Source organism: Apis cerana, linkage group LG1 (assembly GCF_029169275.1).
Source record: "Apis cerana isolate GH-2021 linkage group LG1, AcerK_1.0, whole genome shotgun sequence".
Classification (NCBI taxonomy): Eukaryota; Metazoa; Arthropoda; class Insecta; order Hymenoptera; family Apidae; genus Apis; species Apis cerana.
In genome coordinates this window covers 5460006-5475181 of record NC_083852.1, presented here as the reverse complement: position 1 = coordinate 5475181, position 15176 = coordinate 5460006, and the positions used below count along the sequence as shown (strand labels likewise).

General features: G+C 32.4%; 1 protein-coding gene and 1 long non-coding RNA gene across 12 annotated transcripts in view; one reads left to right on the top strand and one right to left on the bottom strand.

Moving 5' to 3' along the window:
• LOC107994887 (uncharacterized) overlaps nucleotides 1–15176 on the bottom strand; it is a 156984-nt gene that overhangs the window by 33281 nt on the left and 108527 nt on the right. For 10 of the 11 annotated variants that reach the window (XM_062079600.1, XM_062079589.1, XM_062079582.1 and 7 more), the window contains 2 exons: nucleotides 11327–12220; nucleotides 5556–5636 (listed from right to left, as the gene is read on the bottom strand). In XM_062079600.1, coding sequence (XP_061935584.1) covers nucleotides 5556–5636; nucleotides 11327–12220 — 975 coding nt within the window. The remainder of the gene's footprint in view (nucleotides 1–5555; nucleotides 5637–11326; nucleotides 12221–15176) is intronic. The other variant, XM_062079602.1, reaches the window with a different exon arrangement.
• LOC114577150 (uncharacterized) lies at nucleotides 9779–12658 on the top strand. The gene is made up of 2 exons (XR_009831233.1): nucleotides 9779–10726; nucleotides 11163–12658. It is a non-coding gene; the product is annotated as an uncharacterized LOC114577150 (long non-coding RNA).

The window sequence follows — 15176 nt, the reverse complement described above, 5'->3', positions numbered from 1 at the left end:
ATTTTCCGTATTTTTTAGACAGAAACATTCCATTGGACATTAAAAGAAAATAAAAAGAAAAATGACGAATTTCGATAAAATTTTGACCAATGATTATTCCTCGTGAAACGATTGTCGTATCGAAGAAAAATGCGATAGAGATCGATCGTTTTTGAGATATCGCGAAACTCGATAATATCGATTTGAGGAACATACTCGTTCCTGTCGCGTCATCATGTCGTTTTGTCGTTTTGTCAATCGCGATGAAACCGTAGATATTCGTGGATTTTACACAAATTCTTCGTGGTTGATGATTCTACGTTAAACGCGTTAATTGTTGATTGTCAATAAATTTATTTCATACAGTTTTCATGATCTATAACTTAATCTTTGTAATACGTTTGTACGAATAAATGACTGTGCAATATTGAAGCAGTGATATTGAATATTCAGATTTTAAATGAACCACTGTATCTCTTGTCACATGAGATAAAAAATTATTAATCGTAAGTTGAAATTTTTTTTTTGATATCGTAATATGATTTATTAATATTATTTATTTTTATATTTGACTTGTACATTCGATGTTTTAAAATATCGAAATATTTGATTTTTATGTGTATTGTTTATTTATATATATATTTTTTTATAAATTTAAGATTAATATTTAATGCTTTGGTGTATTATTGTAATAACATTTTTTTCTTTTTTAAGAAGAAAATTTACTAAAATTTTCTCTATAGATTATATTTATTTGATGTAGTTTAGGTTAGATTATTAGGTTATGATTTTTCGATCGTTGAAACTAGGACGTCTAATAATTAATTGATTTTGACATGCTCTCGAACGACCATAAAGTGCATTTGAATGACGTTAAGTGACTAAAATAATCACGAAATGATTCTGAATAGCTGTCAAATGATCGTGAATATCCTTTGAATGACTTAATTATTCTATTATCCTGAATTCTATTTTATGACAATGATGCAAATTCATTAATTAAAAAATTAATATAATTCATTTTTTTAATCAATATATATATTTTAATCAAGAATTTTGTATAATATTTTTTTTTTATTGGTATTCTTATTCAAATATTGATGTAATGAAAAAGTTAAACATAGTTATATTATTTCGTATTGGATTATTTTGAATTGGAATTATACATGGAAACTTAGATTAATATTTTAAATAATTCACAAGTTATGTAAAGTTTCAAGAGAGAAAGTTTAAATGAAATCTTTTCAGAGAAAAGAACTGTTGCAATGTGATGCAATGTTATTTGATTCCTTATGCATAATAATATTTAAATTCAAAAATTTTTTTTTAAAGAATTTATTTTAAATAAACATAAAGATATTTCTTAAATTATTCTTATTTGCTATTTGCAAAAATTTTTCAATTTGTTTCCAATTTTTACACTTATTTACAAATTTTGTTTAATTCCATAAAATTTCTTTTTGATAAAAATGAATATATGATAATTTTAGAAAATTAAAATAAATTTAAAAATTTCTAGTAGCATTTCTACAAAATACATTTTACAGTTTCCAAAATTTGTTAAATTATTTTGAATCATACATTATACTCGCCAAACATATAAAAGATCAAGATCCTCCTACTCATGAAATCAAACTTGTCTATTAGGACGACAAATTGGGAGTATGAACGTTATCTAAGAGTCTAGACCATAAGCTTTACATAATAGTGGTTTAGCTGAGTGTAATATTGAAAGCACGATAACCAAGATGGCAGTGTCACGTATCTAGTGACAATCATGAAACAAGTAATAATTAACTGTACTGTTGTTTCGCGTTGATTCGTGAGTTATCGAGCTATTCATGCATCACCCTTATGAATAATGGTCTCCATTGATTTGTTCTCTACTGAATGAGACATTCGATGAAACTATCGTTATTATTTGGTATACACATTATTTTTCTCCTTATTGATGATAATTTTATAAAATAAATCCTACAATTTTTTTTATTTTTTTTTATAATTATATTTTAAATGAAAGATATTTGTTTGATTAATGTTATTTATAATATTCTTGGTTTTTATATTTATGGAATTACTCATGTCATTGATTTATATAAAATAATTTTTGATATTAAAAAAATTTTAAAATAAACATCAAATTAAATTATCAATGTATTTAATTTATTATATATATATATTTGACCGAATAATTTAATAAATTGAAATTGTGATATGTACAAATTATATTTCTAAATTTATTTTATAATTATAGATATGTAATTGATTCATAGCAACTGGGATTTGTATAAAAATTGCCAAAATTATATCTTTTTTTTTTTGAAAATTGCAAATTCTGAATTCTTCAATTTAAAAGGATTGTGAGGAATAGTATGGCATCTATCCTTAGAACCTTGAAATTAAATGTATTCCATAAAAAGTTTCTTCTATTTTAATTCACAGTATTACAAATAATAAATTTAAAAGTATAATAATTTTAATTAGTTATATTTAATTGTACATATCTATATCTCTATATAATCTTTACTCGCCATATAAATCAATGATCAAACGGCTAATAATCTCATGTAAAATAATACAATTATTCTAATATTTTTAATTAAATACTACTAATGTAATTATGACACAGAAGATATTTAATCAGATCTATTATATCTCAATCACCTATGCATAATTATCCTTTATCTTATATATTTCACTATTTACAAGATACTCCAAACGCATCTACATTATATTTTACATTATATCCGCCCACGTAAAGTCGATTTCGAGAAATCTGCTTTCGAATTCGGTTCCGATATAATAAATATACATTAGTCGACCAATATATGGAAGCATCTGGATCGGTAATAAACGATCCTACGATAACGGGGCAACGGAATGTGACTCGAATTCTATCCGCTATAAACCATGAGTTTTCACGTATTATTTGCAATCCGAATTTCACGATCGCGAGGGGGATCTAAATCAGATTACGTCCCCCATCTATTAATCAAAGCTTTTATGCATGGTGGAAATAATGCCTGCCTAATTGATCCACGCGAATCGCACATGGATTTGTTAGCCGAAAGCTTTTACACAACTGATAAACAAATGGATGATTAATAACGTCATATCGATAATGTAGATTTCTAACTATTTAAGGAAATTTCGATTAATTGATCAATTGATATTATAAGTTACGATATTATAAAGGATTCGAGAAAAATTTTAAATGCTGCGAATCAAATTAATATTGTCATGATAATATAATATAAAGAATTCTCAATTTAGTATGAAGATTTCTCGATCTAGGGAAATTTTGTGAAACTAGTGATCGATATTATTTCCTCACTGTAAAATTCTATGCAATAAATTTTTTTATTTTTTTTTATTCTTTCCAAACTATCCATTTTGTACCATAAAATGTAAATTAAAATAATTTAAGTAAAGTATAAATGTATGTATGAATATTTATATATAAATGAATTTATCACCGCTTTCTTTAAGTCATCTTTGATTTTAAAAAAAGGAAACGTAACGAATCCTCTTAAACATCGCCTTCGATGTACAAAAAACAAAAAATTGTACGAAACACTGTGTACAATTTACCAGTATCCGTATGACTCGTGACTCGTAAAATTCCTCTAATAATATCTGCTCGATCGCGCAAGAGGGAGCAAAAAATTATCCACCTACAGAGATCAACGTATTCCCCCCCTCCCCACTTATCTCCCGATCCTTACGACCGTTCCTTCTTCCACCACCCAAGCAACTCTTCTCTATCCTCTTCCGCGTAATTCCTTTCTTTCTTCTCCTTCTCCTTCTTCTTCCTCCTCCTTCCTTCTTCCCCCTCGAGTTCCCCCAAGGAGTGGTAGACCGATCTCTCTCCCTCTTTCTCTCTCTCTTTCTCTCTCTTTCTCCATCCTGCGATCGATCCGCGGCTATTGCGTGGTGGAAACCGGTTTCATCGATCACGCAGGAGATACGCGAGAGATAGGAGAAGGCGTTTCCGCTCGTGTCGGTGCACCGTCGACACCTATTTACCGATACCTTCCCCCGGACAAAGAGTAATTGCCGGCTTTGCCGCCCCTTGTCCCGTCGTCAAAGGCTCACCCGGCCAACGGGACATGAATAATACTCTGATTTGCTTGCGTGAAAGCCGCCTCCAGGCGCCACGCGTAAATTCAACCGCGTGTGAATAACGAATTTCGGTTATCATATTCTCGCCGATTGGAAGTAAAGAGTAGTTTTATTTTTCCCTTTTTTTTTTTTTTTTTTTTGTATATATATATATATATGGATTGCGGCGATGGATTTTTAATTTTGATCGAGGATATTGATATAAAGAGAAATTAAGAAATTTGGGCGTATTTTAATTTTTAAGTTTAAGATAATTGTGGCAGTAGTTTTATGTCTCTTTTTTTTATATTTTATTTGTGATGGAGGATGATGATGGTTTTTTATTTCTCTCCTTTTTTTCTTTTTTTGGAATTCTATCATACGGTAAAACGTTGGAAAAAGAGTTTACGACAAAGAGTTACGTGTTTTAGTTATTTTATAATGGAAAATAACGCGGTTGATAATTCCGACGATGGAAAGCAGAATGGAAGCTGGTCCGATTCTATTTTTTTTAAATGCTGTCATGCGTTACATTGAACGTTGAAAAAAGAGTTCACGAGAAATAATTGTATTATGTGTTTTAGTTATAATTTTTTGAAACGTATTTTAAATATAATCTGAGGAGAAAAATACTTCGATAATGATTATATTAAAACAATATTAAATATCTGATAGTTAAATTAAAAAAAAAAAAATTGAACGGAAGAGAAATTTTCAATCCTCAAAATGCTAAAATATGTATCCCGTAATATATTTCTGAAAGATTCAGAAATATCGATGCATCTTAATTTTCTTCCCTCCTAAATCCTAAATCCTAAAAAAAGCACATCCACGAAAGAAAATCGTACTCTCCACCAAATCTAAATTCCAAATATAATATAAACAAATGAAATTTATTCTGCTGTCCACACTGCGCCCACGCGAAAAAGAATGGCTTCGCCATTGTTCGCGCGGGAAATTCGAACGTACCAATCGCGTCTCCTTCCCCCTCCACTTTTGAATTCCATCGATTCCTCTCGATCGACCATTCACGCACTCACCTTTTCCTTTACCCAATCAACCTTTCTCCTCACGTTCGCGAAACCAATCGCTCTCCCGTCACTTTCATTCCTCGTTCCTTTCTCTCTCTTTCTCTCTCTCACTCCCTCACTCTTTCCTCGTCTCTCGCAACACACGCTCGTTCCAACGTTCAATCTCAATCCGAATCGCAAGTCTAACGCCATCGTTTTCACGATCGTTTCTCCATTCTCTCAACCTCTGCTTTGTTTTTCTTCTCTCTCTCTCTCTCTCTCTCTCTCTCTCTCTCTCGATCTCTTTTTTTTCAAAATTCGAAATCCTATTCCTCCCCCCTCCCTTTTCCTCCGAATTTCCGTTTCTTTCGAATTTTTCTATTTTGTTTTTTTTTTCTCTTTTCGCATATATCTCATTTTTGTACTGATCTCGTTTTATTTGAATTCTGGAAACGATACAGATACCCTCCGTTATGCTTGAACTGCAGAAGCCGGGACAGTCGGCCACGACGAGCGAGGCTCCGGGGATTGCCGCCCGCTACGACTCTGCCAACACAACAACAACAAGGCCGCTTCACGAGTCTAATTCCTAGGCATCTATCTGGTTCGCTAAGGGACATGTTATGCTTAAGAGAAAATGGAATCCCGCTCGCGCATATCTTGCACCTCTTTCGTTCCTTAACGATCAACAATTTTTCTCTCCCTTCCCTTCCCCATTTTTCTTTCTACTTTGGATAAAGTTTTTTTTTTTTTCTTGAAATTTATCACACAATGATTCTCGATCTGTGAACGATGATACGTGAAGAGGTTATATAGTTGTTTGTATTAGAAGATTTAGGTTAATTGTTCATCGAAAGAAACGAATCGAAAAATATTATTAACAAGCATGTTAACGCGTGAGATTTTTGCGTTGAGATATTTTTAATTTATTTGACTAATATTCTCGTCCTTCGTGCGAGTCACCTTTGAAAAAAGAAATTTCTTACCCGATCGAAAGTGTATTTTTGTATAATTATAAGAGGGGGATCGAGGGTCGTAGCTTATTTCCATTTCAAATTGATTTTTCTTTTCTTTTTCTTTTTTTTTTTTATCCTGTCTGACCTTTCACTCTTCTCGAGATACTCTCAGGTAAGTCGACTCGATGATCTCGACCTTGATACATGTTAGTTAAAGGTCATTCCTCTAATTAACCTTTAGAAAGCTTCAGCCATCCATCAATTGTATATATTAAAAAGTTGATGAAAAAACAAGTAGCGAATATTAATTGATAGGAAATGTTGATATTATGTACTTTTGTGACAGTTTTTTTTTTTTTTTTTTTTTAGAAAATTGGAAGTTATTCAGTTTCAGGTTGTAATTCAATCGTATCTAAATTCTAAATTCGGTGATTCAATGTAATATTATTAGAATATTGTGTTAATAAGCTGCGATATTTCTTACTTGTTCTTTAAATTTTTAATTTTGTTAATTTTCTAACGAACGACGATCAAAAATTTTTCAAAAGGATTAATCGGGAAAATGACTTTTATAATATATGCATTAAAATTAAAAGGTTAAATTTAGGACTGTACGCAATTGTATAATTATTTCACCATTTTTCTTTCGTCTTTCCTTTTATTGCATTTTTATTCCTTCTTTTTTTTCGGTCTTTTCTCTACCTTTCCCTTTTAAATTGACCCTTTTGGATTTTTATGGACTTTTCATCCCTTTGTGATACCTATCTCTTTTATTTCTTTCATTTTCAGATTGAATTATTCTACTTTTGCAACGTATTTTATTCCCTTGTAGTTTTCCATTTTTGTCTTATTTTATCAGATTGAACTCGTCGTGTTTCTGATCTTTTCTTTATCCCCTTTCATTCACATCCTTGTGTTTTCTATTAGTGAATTAACTTCAATTCGTGATACACGATGACAAAGAGACACAAAGGTAAACAGTGAAGAAGCAAAAAAAAAAAAAAAGTGGTCAAATTGATTGTCCCATTTGAAAGATTCTTATTTAATATTTGATTCTTAAAACAAAAGCAGAAGATCGAAAAAAAATTTTTTCTCCTGTACTAATAAATATCTATAATACTAAAAAAATCGTAACAAAATATGTCAAAAGAAATATATATATATATATATGTAAGACGAAGTCAAATCGTAGAAAAAGATGTTGGAATCTTATTGGATTATGCTAATTGGATTCCACGCAAATATCATGCTTCTAATTCAATTCCATGTCGGCTGAACTGTCCATATGAAAATTGATTTGTTAGATTCTTAATGGAATCAAAAACTCGAAAGATGGATCGTTGTTAATTGTTAAAATGTGATAGATGATTGATTTTATTATCTACATTACAGAAAATTAATAATAATCATCGAAACATTTAAAATTTATTTATTACGATCAAATATATGCAACACTCTTATCCGCAGGCTCGATCGAATTATTTAAATAAAATCGATATAAGAAGAACGATTATTACTTAAGAATCACATTGTGATTCAAATAATCACATTTCTCGCCCCTAAAGACAATTTGACACGTAGAAAAGCCTTAGAAATGTTTCGAGAATAGTTACATCACCGATATTAGCATATCTCTTATTAACGTCATTGTAAACCGCGTTTGAATTTTCGCGCGCTTTCCCTCGATACTTCTACGGATCGCTCGCAGAGATTACTCTGACGAATTTCGACAATATTTCCAGAGGAAATGGTTTCCAAGACGACGAAAAGCGACACGTGAATGTACGCAACTCTAAGCCATCAGCAACACGCTAGAAAACCTTATTATGTCATGCGGCCGAAGTGGCAGCACGACTTAACCTCTCAAGGCAAAGGTGTCGACTTTAAATTTTCAACGCGATATATTCAAATTTCACTTAACGTCGCTTAAAATTATTATCGTATATATATATATAAATATTGGCAATAATAATAATAATATCTTTTATTACTTGCAATTTTTTTATTCACTTTTTTATTTTTTGTATTCTGTATATATTCGTTTATAACTATATTAAAAAAGAAAAGAAAGAAAATACGAATGTAATCGTTGTAATTATTACAAATAAGAAAAATAGAATAATAGATAAAAATTACGCACAGTTTTGAAATAGGTTATGAATGATTTTGAAGACGTTTTCTGCATGTCTTATGATATCAATTAATTATTATTTATAACACGTCTCGATTCATAGCCTCACGAAATTGTGAAAATGAGGAAACTTGTAATACATCCAGATTGGACTATTACTAGATGTTTCAGATTTAAAGTGGTCGTCTTTAACTCTTTAAGTTCTAACTTCGTACTTTGCAGCGCCACTCACGTTATAATGTTGCAGTGAATAAAATATGCTTAGAACCTGGTTAAAATTCTGTAAGTACTACTTCTTTCGAGCCTTTTGAATTGCTTCAGAATGGCAGTACCACTTAAAAGACACCACATTTAACCGTATAAAGGGGAACTTTCACCGTATATTACATATTACAACAGTTTTTCCTTTTTCCTTGACTGATCCTTATTACTTTTTCAACATCAATATCTACTCGGGTATTATAAAATTAAACAACAGTAAGAATAATAATAAATTGATTAAATTATTTTCAAAGAATTTTTGATTCTTATTTCTTAATCCGATTATACGTTTATATAAAATTATTCCATATATCAGTAATTTTTATTCTTTTCGATAGGTAACTTTATTTTATTTCTCGATCGATAACTTTATTTTATTTCTCAATCGATAATTTTACTTTATTTTTCGATCGATAACTTCACTTTTATTTCTTCACAAAATAGGAATTAAAACGCTTAACATTCAAAGAATATTCTTTCGAATCGTTAATTCAAACTCATTAGCAACGGATAAACAAACATTATTCAATTATCTAAAGCACAAATGAATTTTTCGTTCTAATAAATATATTTTTCTTTTATTTTATGCAATTTTCGAATTCATTTTATCAAAAATGTGGATGCAAATTGATCATTTGCCTCCATCACCTTTAACAGATCGAAATTTATACGCGGGAGCTAATTCAATTTCCCTCCCTCTTCTTTTTTTTTTTTTCACTCATCACCAACTATCCCCTTTATAACTGAAACGTTTAAGAGCAATTAATGGAAAATTCGAACACGCGACGTTATTAGATCCTTTTTTTGTCATCGCATTTATCGGGAAAACCATTCTCTCGATCGAGGAAGAACGAGAACGATGTTACGAGAAATAAAAAAAAAAAAAAAAAAGAAAAAGAAAGGAGGAGGGAGGAACAAACGAAGAGAAGAGGAGGGGAAAAAAAAAGAATCGGTAGTTGGATTTACTTTTCCATATTCATCGGCTCTATCCGATTATCCGAGCTTAGTCGAGCTTGTTTGCTTTTTCACGATTCTAAAGAGGCTTACCCCCTCCTCCCCTCAACTCGAGGAAATGTATTTGAAGGAGTGTCGCGACCGATTCTTGGATATTTCGTCTGGATTTGTCGATTATTCGAATGATATTTGCCATCGTCTCGATCACAGATTCGATATTTGCACGATATTTGCATGCGTCGATTGAATGTACTTTATCCGATATAAAGAATAATAATTCGAATAACGAATCGTTTCGATTAACAATTAATTTTAATATTTTTGTTTGATGATCCGATTTAAAATATACGTTTAGTGAGAATAATGTATAATGGAATATCGTGCGATTCGTTATGACAGATCGATTGTTTTTCAAATTTTGTTATTTATTTTTATACAAATAAATTTATATTTCTGGTATATTTTTTTAAGAAATCCAAAATAAAACGAGGTCGAAATAAAATTTAACTTATAAATAATAATTGTCCGATATTTAAAAAAAAAATCCTTCCATAACTATATCAAATCGTTCGATACTTTATCCAAATTCAAAAAATTATCTCAAATAAAACAGAAAAAAAAAAAATAATACGCATGAAAAATTGTTTTCTTCTACGGATATATTTATTCCAGGATTATCTTTCTCTTCCCCTACAATCGTAATCCTATTTCGATGTACTTACGCTACAAACACCGATTCAACACGATTCAAATCCCGTCCTAATTTAAATTCCCCACGACCCACTTTCCCTCCGAATTCCCAAACTCCCAACTGTCAAAAATCACCCGCAAATTCTCAGAATTTACCATTTCCATCCACATTGGAAACGGTTTTTACTTTGCCAAAAACCCGTTTGCCCGCGCAGAGTATCCGTGTAAATCGGACCAACTGTGCCTGTGTATAAATCAACGACGCTGCGGTATTCCATTCTCTCTCAAGTCTCGAGTGTCGATTGGGTGATATCTAGTTAGAGATGGCCGCGCCCTGTGTGGCGAACACTTGAACGAATAACCGTCTAACCGGCGAGCAAACGGACAACAGACACGGACAAGAGTTTGCATGTGTAAGAGGCGAAAGAATTGTCAAGCCCACAAAGAGTAAAAGAAAGATGTATAAAAATACATATATATATATACATATATGTGAAAAATATGCGTGTAGGTGGGTGCAGATATATTTGGACGTTCAACCTATATAAAATGTTTGTGGAAATTTGTGGATTCAAGTACATTCGATTTCTCTAAGATAGAATTGTTGTAGCATGGAATTATTAAAAGATCATTCTATTTCTCAGGTATTGACTCAATTTGGCATAAAATAACTGTAAATTATCATATATTTTTCGTACTATGAATTTAGGCAATTAACTTAACCTATAATTTCGTGATAATTATTCTTTCGTAACAAACATTTTACGAAAAATTTAAGCAAAACTAATTAGAATCATCCTAACTTAAATTATACTTATATAAAACGTATAAAGTATAATATATAATAAGTATATTCTTTTTTCGTGCTATATAACTTCCGTTTGAAATTCTCCTTCTCGCATAACAAATACTTTACGAGAATCATCCTGCGCATAACCTAACCTAATCTAAATTATATAATATAAATTAATATAATTATGTATAACTAATATAAATTATGTATGAAATACATAAAATAGCCAATAATTATCCATTTTTCTCACAAGTAACGAACTAACCTCTAAAAAATATTTTTTTCAGATCGTATCACAAGAAATAATCGAAAGAATTCTCTCGCACCCACCTGACACGCAAGAAGACCAGAAAAAAAAAGAAGAGAACGAAAACCAAAACGAAAATCGAAGAAAAGGAAAAAAAAGAAAATAAGGAAGAGCGTGTACAGTCGTAGAGACATTATCACTCACTCGGCGTTGGTCTCCGGCGTGGGTAGGTCGCCGATCGTGGTGAGGGTGAGGGTGGACCAGTAGAGCGAGCCGAGATACTTCCTGGTCAGGGTCGCGTACTCCCCCGGCCTGTACGGGTAGACCCAGTCCCCTTGGAATCCTTCCGCCTCGCTGAGCAAGTAGTAAAAGCAGCCGAACCAGTGCGCCAGTATAAGCAGTATGTGTATCAGATTCAACACGCGCCACAGATTCGGGTAGACCGTCCTCGACTCGACCATGTAGTAATAATTGTACACCCGATATATCTTGAGAAATCTCGGGAACCTGAGCATCGGATTGCTCCCCAGATTAACCTGGAGTAGGTCGAGGGGCAACAAGGCCAACAGATCCAATACGAACGATTTCGACTTGAGGTAATGGCCTGCCAGTTTCTTGCTGTTGTAAACCATCAAACCTTGTTCCAGGTAACCGGTACGGAATTGCACGGCAACGTCGAGAAAGAATACCAGGTCCGTGAAACCGTCGCAGGCGAGCCACGTGGCCGGGGCGACCGCCTGCAACTCGGGCAAACTTTGGCGCACGATCAACGTCCACAGATTGTACAACACGCAGGCGGAGAGAAGCATAAGCCAATAATAATAAAAGTTCTCGTCCGGGTTGACCACGGTTTTCGGTGGCCTCTGCAGCCTTCGAGGCCTTCTTCGCCGCCTCCCGCTCGAGTCCTTGTCGTCGGCTGCGTCCCCCTCCCCCTCGCCCGTGTCCAACGTCTCCTGGCTCTCGGGTATCTGCCTGGTCGAGAACCTCTTCAGGAACGAGTCTTCCCGTTTCAAAGGCGGTTTCTTCTGGATCGTCGAGATGGCGGATGACAATTGGACGGTGGTGCGCAGCTTCATCCAACGTTGATTGCTCTTCGTTCTGGGAACAGAGAGAGGAGTAGATCGCCAGATGAGGGATGAAACGATGGGGGTGGGGAAAGGGGAGCGGGTGGATTGGATGGTTCGGAAGTTTCGCGTGTTCACGCGTGCTTACCTCGTGGCGCTCTTTCTGGAGGGGGGGGGGGGGATAGTCTTATCAGAATGAAGAGAAAATAAACTTTTCGAGACTCTTCGTGAAAATCGGAGATGTTTATTCTTGAAGGATAGGATGGGAATTGAAGGATTTCAGGATCGAAGAGGATGAAGTTTAAGGTTTTGATTGTCATTTTAGGTTATTTTTGTCCATGTGGATTATTTTAGTTTTTTTTTGTAATTTGTTTGAATTAAAATTTAATTTCTGCAGATTTTTTACGCTCATTTTAGTAAGCTAGTACGTTATTTAAAAGTTGATTGGAATAAAGTTGATAATCTGCAACGATTTATGATTTATTTTTATTCAATTCATTTTCTTTCCAGTATTGTTCGTTTGTAGAATAGAATATTTATTCAATTCATCACAGTTCTACTTTTTCATTTAAACGAGCATCTCCAATGAGCGAATTTTCATTGTCAAACGCGATAAATTTCAGCTTAAATTAAAGCATTAAGGATCCAATATGTGTATGGTGAAATAGGTTAGGAATTGGTAAGTCTGCGCCATGTAGGTAAAGTCACGTGATTCCTAGGGATTTGTAAAACAAGGACTTCATTTTCTTGGTGACAAATAGTAATCGTGACTTGAAATTAGGATTATGTATAGGACTGGAATGACGATTAGAAATATTATAAGGATGTAGAAAAATTACATTCTTCTCGAAAAAGTTTTAAATTTTGAAAAAAAGAGTGAATTTATGTTAGAATTATGGTAGTATTAGAAATTGACAATAGAAATATCGTAGGAAAGTGGATAAATTATGTTTTTTGGAAAATTGAGAGGAAAATAAATTTTGAAGCGAGAAATTTTCTCTTTTTGAGAAATTCAGAGTAGTACAGAGAAATTTTTGAAAGGTAAGAAGAATGGAAATTGTAAAAAAAAAAAAAAATAAGAGATATGGATTCAGATTAAAAAAAAAATAGAAAAAATATAATATAATTATTTGTTATAAATAACAAATAAATTTAAATTTTTCTTTTACTTCTTAAGCGACCGATAAAACAGATTCAGGTCAATAGGAGGCGCTTTTCCTAAAACAGTTCTAACCTCTCCATAAAATTTATGGATGCCTTTGGAAGAATTCTAGAAGCTCTTCCGCAAATGTAGACAAACTACTTTTAATTAAAATCACCAGCTCCTCCGAAATGATCGTTTCTTTCTTCCCCCTCATAAAAATACGGAACCGAACAATTAACTAACCACGATTGAATCGATCGTGCAAAAAGGAAGAAAGAAAAGAAAAAGACAGAAATAAGAAATCACGTTGAAAACTTAAGAAAGAATCGGCCAATGAGATTCCATTCTAGCCGAAGTAAAAAGAAAAGAGAAAAAAGAAAAAAAATTTTTTTCCGTCTCGATTCCGTTAAAATAAATCGCATTTGATATAGAAGCTACGTATTAAATAAATAAGAAATCAAAAAAATTCGTTTTCTTAATCAACTGATCAAAATAAAATGAAATAAAAAAAAAAGATTTTCGAATAATTTTTTGCTCGATTTTAAAGCTCGATGTAACCTTTCTTGCAAGACCCATGCACGAATCGTGATGCAGACCTCTTGCTAAGGAGTATATCTCTCTGAAAACATCTCGTTCCACACAACACACGATTTCGCTATACGGATATATATGTATATATATTGTATATAAATATCTATGGTATTGTTGCAAGCAGGCATATTTAAAAGATCCTACTTGCGTTCCATTCGACAATAAAAACCCATTTAAAGAAAACACACCATTCACGAAACGTCAATTCTTTCTATTTATCGTCATATCATTTTCTTTCTTTCTTGCTCTTTTCTTCTTTTTTTTTTTCTTTTTTTCTCTAAACTCTATTACAGGTAAGTAGATCACAAATGATGATGACAGATTTAAATGATGAATTGTTGAAATAAGAAGTGAGCGAGAATCGAGTAAAAGAACGAGTTTTAAAGTTATCAGATGGATGACAGAGGCAGACAGACAGACAGACAGATATAGACAAACAGACAGAGACAGAAACATCGAGAGAGTTTTCAAGTACGTTATATATAGACAGAGGCAGAAAAACTAAATAGGTAATAAACTTTTATTATGCCACTACGCATTCTTTAAATCGTTACACACCCATGTTGTGTGTATGTATGTGTTATGTATACGTTACTTTCTCTGTGTGCGTGTATATGTGTGTGCGTTCTTTCTTTTATGCATTTTGTGAGTGCCGTGTATGTTTAAGAAACATTTTTGGTGATTGGATCTCGAGTCTTTCTTCTCTAATTCGAATCGAGCTGGTAGTAGGGAGGCAATTGGGGGCGTCAAGCATCAGCATTTTCAGATCAGGATCAAGGTCAGCGCACCGCCATCTTTATGGTGAGAATTCTAATATAACAGAATGTTCAGCAGTTTATCTTTCTACGAAGTTAGTTATTACACTTTTCGAAGAGGGGATATCTCTCTTTCGATAATTTAGACGAGACGTACCCTCTTCTAGAATTATTAGAAAATTTTTTTATTTTTTATTCTTATTCTATATATTTTTGGATATTTTACTGCAAAAATGTTGTTGTGTACCCATTTTTTAAGAATTTTCGTTTCTTCTTCTATCTTTATTTATTTTGAGATAAATTCTTTTGAAATACTCTCATCCCAAAAAAATTGAAATTATTGCTTTATTTCAAAGAAAAAAAAAAGTAATGGAAATTTTCCTCAATAAATATTTTAAAAATTTTGTAAAAGAAAAAAGAATCGAAAATTTAATAAATTCGTAAAATCGGTGCACAACCCATCACACACGATGTATATTTCCCTTGTCACAGGCCTATAA